Raw genomic sequence first — 7030 nt, 5'->3', positions numbered from 1 at the left:
GCCCTCCGGAGCCTCGCTCGGTCTGCAGCGGACCGCGGGGGGAGCTGCAAACCCCTTGCTTCGCGGGCAGCTTTTTTGTCCCCGTAAGTGACACTGGGCTCGGGAGGGCGCGAGGAGAGGCGGCGTGGCCCGAGGACGGGACTGACAGACGGATGAGAAAGAGAAGGAGGTCCGAATTGCCCACGGAGGGGTGAATAATCTATGGGAGGAAATCTCGGTGCGCCCCTGCTGCTCAGCACCACGACCACTCACACCTGCCCAGGTCTCCGCACCAGCTTCCCCGGGATCTGATGTGCAGACCTTGTCAGGGCCTGCCAACACGGGCCGGGCCGGGCCGCTCCGCCTTCTCGCTCTCTCACCGCTGCCTTGGCGCCTGGGCGCTGCGCGTTTCTACTTCCGGAAAAGCTCAGCCTCGTCCCCGCCCCCATGCCGGCGTGGGCCACCCCTGGATGCATCCATTCTGCCTTCCCGCCAAGGCTCAGTGCCCAGCCTTATCAGAGCGGCCTTCCGGGCACACCTGCCCATCCTCTTCCCCGGGCTCCCCCTGCCCCCTTCATGCTCACTTGCCCTCCCCGTTATTCTACCCGTTCTTATTCTACCTGTTTTCCTTACCCTGCTTCGTTTCGCGCTTAACCCGCTGAGACAGTCAGTTTAAAGGTGTTGTCGATGCTCCGGGACGTAGGTGTTTCGTTCACTGTCATAAGCTTAGTGCCTAATACAAAATAGATGGTCCCTAAGTATTTCTTAAATGAATGGAACTTTATCAGTGCCCTTTTGGATGTCACAACGAGACACCTGATTCTTGTCTTTAGTACCATGTACCCTCTGCTGTCATTTAGCCTTGGATAAATCATTGTCTTGTTCTTTAACTTGATTATTTGAACCCGAAAACCCAAAGCCCTCAGCCTGTAGAGGGCTCAGCCTGTTAGCGGTTCGGTTTGCTGACAGAGATGATAGGCGCTGAGAACTTCTGGACGTGAGGAAGAGGGATGAGCAAAATAGCAATGCACAACCATGTCCGACCTCCTCTGGCAACACCAGGGGGGAGGAGAACTCACCTCGACATTTGCCAAAGCGTGATTCCTGCGAGGCAGAGAAACTAGACAGGCTTCCGCCATCCAACCTCCTTTACCCGAGTCTCACACCAACTGCCCAGCCCGTGGCATCCTACTTCTCGGCTGGGTTTGATAGTCAATGGCAATGGCCACACAGAAGTCACCGACAAAACTCATGAGTGGGGGTGGGTGGGGTGTTATTAGGCAAGTAAACAGGTGACCCACAAGTCAAGTTCAGAGAACATAAAGAATATGTCCCTTGTCCATGCTGGGAGACACAGTACTCAGCCTCTCAGCTTCATGGTCCCTTGGCCTCCGCCCTGCTTGGACACTTGTTACAAAGCTCCCTTAGCCAAAAGGACACCCCTGCAAGCCAGCCTCCTGCCAGAAGGCACTTTGCTTCCCTCTTTCTCTGGCCTGCCTCACGATCTTGGAGAGACACCTCTGCTCTGTCGGATGGTCTCAAGTGCTGCCGCCTCCGGTGCCTTTGCCACTTCTCCACTTCAACCAGGGGCCTCACATGCATTTCACTAGCGGCTCTTTTTCCTCCGTCATGGGATTCATTTTCCTGATTCTTTTATATCCAGTGGAACTGGTCCATCTCCCAGTTAGAGTATTTGACAAAAGAGGAAGGTGGAAGGAGGACAACCAGGCAAGTGTGATGTCCTAGAAGCCCAAACCAAGGAAGGAGAAGAAAAGAATGAGCCAAGGAGTCGGGCACTGGTTATTGGGCAAGTAGATAAACTCATTGCCGTTGATTCGATGCAGACTCATAGTAGGGGAGTAGAAAGCTCCATCTTCCTCCTGAGGAGATGCTGGTGGTTTTGAACTGTTGACCTTTTGGTTTGTAGCCCAGCTTGTAACCACGATGACACCATACTGAGAGTTGACCCCTGGAGTTAGTGATGGGGAGGCCACTGGTCACCTTGACAAGAGCAGTTTTGTTGTCTTGTAGAATCTGTATGATTAATGTTTAAAAAATCATGATGACTGTGGAGTAGAGAGGGAATTGAAATGATTGTGAAAAACTGGCTTTCGGGTTCTTGCAGCAGCGCAGGAGTGAGATGACGATGATGGCTTGAACCAGGGGGGGAGCAGTAGACATCATGAGAAGTAGAAGAATTTGGAAGTGACAGGATTTGGTTATGGATCAGAAGTCAGACGAGGAGATGTCAGTCATGCTGGGTGTTATGGCAGGGTTCTCCGGAGAAACACCCACATGGAAGGATACGCCATACATAGGATTTCTTTTAAAGTATTGGCACACAACATTGGGGAGACTGGAAAGTCGGAAACTAGCTGGCTGGGAACACAGGCGAGAATTGGTGTTCCAGTCATGAGCTCCAGATCGCTAGGACAAATCAGCAGACTGGAAACTGAGGCAGGGCTTGTAGGTTACACCCTCGAGAGTAGATTCCTTCTTCTCTGGGAAACCTAAGTTGTTGTTCTTAAGGCCTTCCATTGATTGGCTAAGGCCGATCACATGAAATAACCTCCTTTATCAAGTCAACTGATGGTGGATGTGAACTCCAGTTACAGTACACTTTCATGGCAACATCTAGACTAGTGTTTAACTCAACAACGGGGCACACTAGCCTAGTGAGGTTGACACATAAAATTAGCCATCCCCGATGCCTCCCAGATGCGTGCCTTTCGGACATGGGTGGATGCTCGGTGCTATAGAGTCAGTTCAGACCCACGGTGACACTAGGCACAGCGTGTAATGAAACGCTGCCGAGTCACGTGTCGGTCTAGCTCATTGAGAGCCTGCCTCTTTGTCGCTGTCCCTCTGCTTTACCAAGCATGCAGTCCTCTCCAGGGACCCCTCTCTCTTGACAGCATGTCCAGAGTGTGTAAGACGACGTCTCGCCGCCCTGGCTTCTAAGGCGCACTCTGGCTATACGTCTTCCGAGGCAGGTGTGTATAGTTAACGGAGCCATTTTCTAGTAAAGGACTCTCTGAACCAGCTCGGAAGGAGATCATGCATGAAGTTTTGGGTGTTTCTAGTTTAAAGTGTGTTCAGTGTGTTCAGGTGGAGATCTTGGATTAAGGGATCAGAAACTCAGGGAAATGCCCAGATTGCCCATCCAGCTTTAGGGTTAATGGCATGTAGGTGATCAGTAAAATTGTGGCCATGAAAGAAATCACCTTAAGGAGAATGTATAGAGTGAAGAGAATTGAGTCTTAGACTGAGTTACTGCATTTAGAAGCTAAGGAGACTAAGCTCAAGAGGATTAGAAAAAAATGACGAGGAAAGACAAAACCAAAAGAGCCCTTCTAGACAAAATAAGGGGCCACTTCCTTTGAAAAGATGAATCCTACACCAGGGGTGTTGGAAATAAGACCATGGAGGCCACTGGCGGTGTTCTCAGGAGCTGTTTAGAGAAAGTGATAGGTCCTCAGCCTTCCTAATGCCGCCACCCTTTAATACAGTTCCTCATGTGGTGGTGGCCGCCCCCAACCATAAAATTATTTTTGTTGCTACTTCATAACTATGATTTTGCTACTGTTATGAATCAGGCGACTCATGTGAAAGGGTCCTTCGACCCTCAAAGGGGTCACAACCCACAGGTTGAGAACCTCTATGATAGGATGAACGTCAGTTAGAGTGGGCTGAGGAGTGATCAAACATCATTCAGTGGAGAAATTTGACTGCTAACTGTGAGACCCAGAGAACACTAGTGCCGAGAAGCAAGGTGGTGGTGGTGTTTCTCGGGAAGTTGCTTTGTTGTTAATTGTTTGTTCATTGAATTTTGTTTTCAAGTTGGGTGAGATTGGGGATGTTTGCACGCTGATGGGAAGACCATAGCAGGTGGCAGTGCCTGAGTGGGTGGGAAGGAGCGGGATCGGGGGCTCCGCTGACTTTGAGCAGGAGAGGGAGCAGGAGTCTGTAACAGGATAGAACCGGGAGAGGATGTGAGCAGATGCAGGCACACTCTAGGACACCAGGTGGCAACATTCACATTGTGGTCCCTTAGGCCTGGTGAAGGAAGTTGTGCTTAGATGGGGACAAGCTCTAAGGCATCTATTTTGTTCGTGAGGTAGGAACCCAGTTCATCATCCGCTGAGAGGGAAATAGGAGTTGTTTAGAGGAGCAAACTCCAAATCAAACTCTCTGCCATCGACTCAATTCCAACTCACAGTGACCCTACGTTGATGTGTTTAGGGGCCATCGGCCCTAGTAAGCACAACCAAACACTGCCTGGTCCTGCACCACCCTTACAATTGTTCTTATGCCCGAGCCTGTTGTTGCAGCTCTGTGTGTGAATCCGTCTCCTGGAAGCCCTTCCTCTCTCTTTTTATTTGTTGCTGCCCCTCCACTTTACCAAGCATGACGCCCTTCTCTAGGGCCTGGTCTCTCCTGACAAGATGTCCAAAGTATCTAGGAGGATGTCTCACCAGCCTTGCCTCTAAGGAGCACTCTGGGAGGAGTTCTTTTCAGAGTTTGTCATTTCGGCAACCCAGGGTATGTTCAATATTCTTCGCCAGCACCGCAATCCACAGGCATCGATTCTTCTTCGGTCTTCCTTATTCAATACCCAACTTTCACAGACATGTCAGGCAATGGAAAATACCATTGGGTCAGGTGCACCTCAGTCCTCAATATAACATCCTTGCATGTCAGCAGATGCAGGCACACTCTAGGACACCAGGTGGCGACATTCACAGTGTGGTCCCTTGGGCCTGGGGAAGGAAGTTGTCTATATTCTGAAGAGGTCTTGTGCAGCAGATTTACCCAATGAAATGTGTCTCCCTACAGCTGCTCCTGTATCATTGATTGTGAATCCAAGCAAGGCAAAATCCTTGATAACTTCAACTGTTTTGTTGCCATTTATCATGATGTTGCCTATTGGTCCAGTTGTGAGGATTTTGGCCTTCTTAACAAGTGCTTCAAGTCCTCCTCATTTTCAGCAAGCAAGGTTGTATCATCTGCTTATCGCAAGTAGTTAGTAAGCCTTCCTCCAGGCCTGATGCCACCGTTTTCTTCAGATAATGCAGCTTCTCTGATGGTTTTCTCAGCATACCGATTGAATAAGTATGGTGAGAAGACACAACCTTGACACACACTTTTCCTGATTTTAAACCATGCAGTGTTTCCCTGTTCTGTTCACACAGTGCCTCTTGATCCATGTACAAGCTCCCAATAAATACAATGAAGTGCTCTGGAATTCCCATTCTTTTCAAGGTTATTCTTGGTTTGTTATGATCCACTGTAAGATCCTATAGGGTAGGCTAGCACTGCCCCTGTGGGGTCTGGGATGGTAATTCTTTATAGGAATAGAAAACCTCATCTTTCTCTTACTGGTTGCTTTTGAACTGCTGACCTTGTGAACTGCTACCCACCAAGCTCCCATGAGGAGCAGGGCAAAGGTTTAAAAGTGATCGTGGAAAGTGGAAACGTGAATTTACCAGGAAAATGAATGAGACTGGCTGTGAGCTCCGGGCTCAGAAGCCCGGCCCCCCGCTAGGGAAGACTAGTGAGGACTAGTGGGGGCTATTGACGATAGTGGCTGAGCAGGTGGGGGTGAGGGGTGGGAAGTACCTTCCAGAGACGTTTAGGAAGTAGAGTGGAAATGTTATGCTGAGGAAGGCGGGGGGGCGAAAAAGAGATGGGAGCTGATGCCCAACTCCGTTTTGGGCTTAGGTGAATGAAGCCTCTGATGTTGGCAGGAACAGAGGAGCAGCCGGCTTGGTAGAGCAGAGCCTTCCAGGGGGAGGAGAGAAGGCACACAGATTTGAACAAAGATCAGGCTTTGGAAGAAGGAATATTCCAGTTGGTGGCAGGAGCAAGGCAGATCCTAGTTCCAAGGTAGTCCCCGTGTGGGGTACCAGACATAGTCAGCCCCGTGTCGGAGGAGCCGAGCTGTGGAGGAGGGTACAGGCCCAGGCCCACATGCAGCTGGCAGAGCTTCCAGCGCTGGCCAGTGCGCTCCAGAAAGCACATTGCCACCGAGTGGATTCCAGTTCATAGTCCCCCACACGGGGTTTCCAGATTGTAAATGTTTAGGGGAAACAGGCAGCCAGCCTCATATTTCACCCTCGGAGTGACTGGTCGGTTTAAACCACCAAGCTACACTTTGTAGCCTAACGCCAAGCTCACAGTGGCACCAGGGCGCCTACAGTGCTTGTCAGTCATCTTCGTTGTGCCTATCCTGTAACATTCTCTAGATCTTGCAAAGTTGGTGATAATTTAAATCATCGATGGCTATGGGCTTCGTCCAGTGAATCCCGTAAACCTAGCCTTCAGTGTCCCCACTGAGTCTATTGTTCTACAATTGGCTTCTGCAAATTCCAAGCAAGGATGTTTGGGATTTTGTGGGCAATCTGTTCCCTTACAGCTCAATCCCTCATGATGACATAAAGTTCACTTAATGTATGTCTTTAAATTTTTTTTTTCCTGCTTAGAATAAGGAATTTGAATGCTACAGCCCTTCTACCTTCTCAGACAGGTAGACAAAGTAGTACTTGACAGGGGAGGAGCGCTCTAAAGACGGAGGCCTTTTGTTCTTTTGCCACTTGAGCTTTGAAAGTAGAAAGTTTTGGAGAAATTACCTTGATTCCACGGTCCACAGAAGAGGGGGAAAAGTTACTTGCATAAGAACATTTCTTCTGAATATTTCTATAGTGCTAAAATGAATCCTAGAAAGAGTTTCTTCCTCCCCCCCTCCCCCCACTCCACCGCCATCTGCTCAGCTGAGTTGGGGAATCAGATGCACTATGTCCTGTGAATCTGTGACAGTCACTTCCGTCAAACATCTCTTCTGCCTAGGCTGCTGGAAAGATGGAAATGGCTAGCGATCTTTCACCAGGATTCTTCATGGAAGAACTCAACAAATATCGTCAGAAGAATAATGTGGCACTTACCTATCATGAGCTGTCTAACGAAGGACCTCCCCATGACTTAAGGTAAGTGGCTTGACAGTAGGCTGTGTCTTTATAAATATGAACTGAGGGAAGGCTCAACACTCGCGTAC

The 7030-nt window shown here is 49.5% G+C and overlaps 1 protein-coding gene across 1 annotated transcript in view; it reads left to right on the top strand.

Moving 5' to 3' along the window:
• Nucleotides 1-6836: 6836 nt before the first annotated feature.
• The window catches only part of EIF2AK2 (eukaryotic translation initiation factor 2 alpha kinase 2), a 31551-nt gene continuing 31357 nt past the window's right edge, over nucleotides 6837-7030 (top strand). Inside the window, exon 1 of the mRNA XM_045287028.1 lies at nucleotides 6837-6962. Coding sequence (XP_045142963.1) covers nucleotides 6838-6962 — 125 coding nt within the window. The 5' untranslated portion in view covers nucleotide 6837. The remainder of the gene's footprint in view (nucleotides 6963-7030) is intronic.

Source organism: Echinops telfairi, unplaced genomic scaffold (genome assembly GCF_000313985.2).
Source record: "Echinops telfairi isolate 266 unplaced genomic scaffold, ASM31398v2 ScPeMD7_10;HRSCAF=50, whole genome shotgun sequence".
Classification (NCBI taxonomy): domain Eukaryota; kingdom Metazoa; phylum Chordata; class Mammalia; order Afrosoricida; family Tenrecidae; genus Echinops; species Echinops telfairi.
Note: the sequence above shows the minus strand (reverse complement) of the source record. Positions and strands in the feature narration are given on the sequence as shown.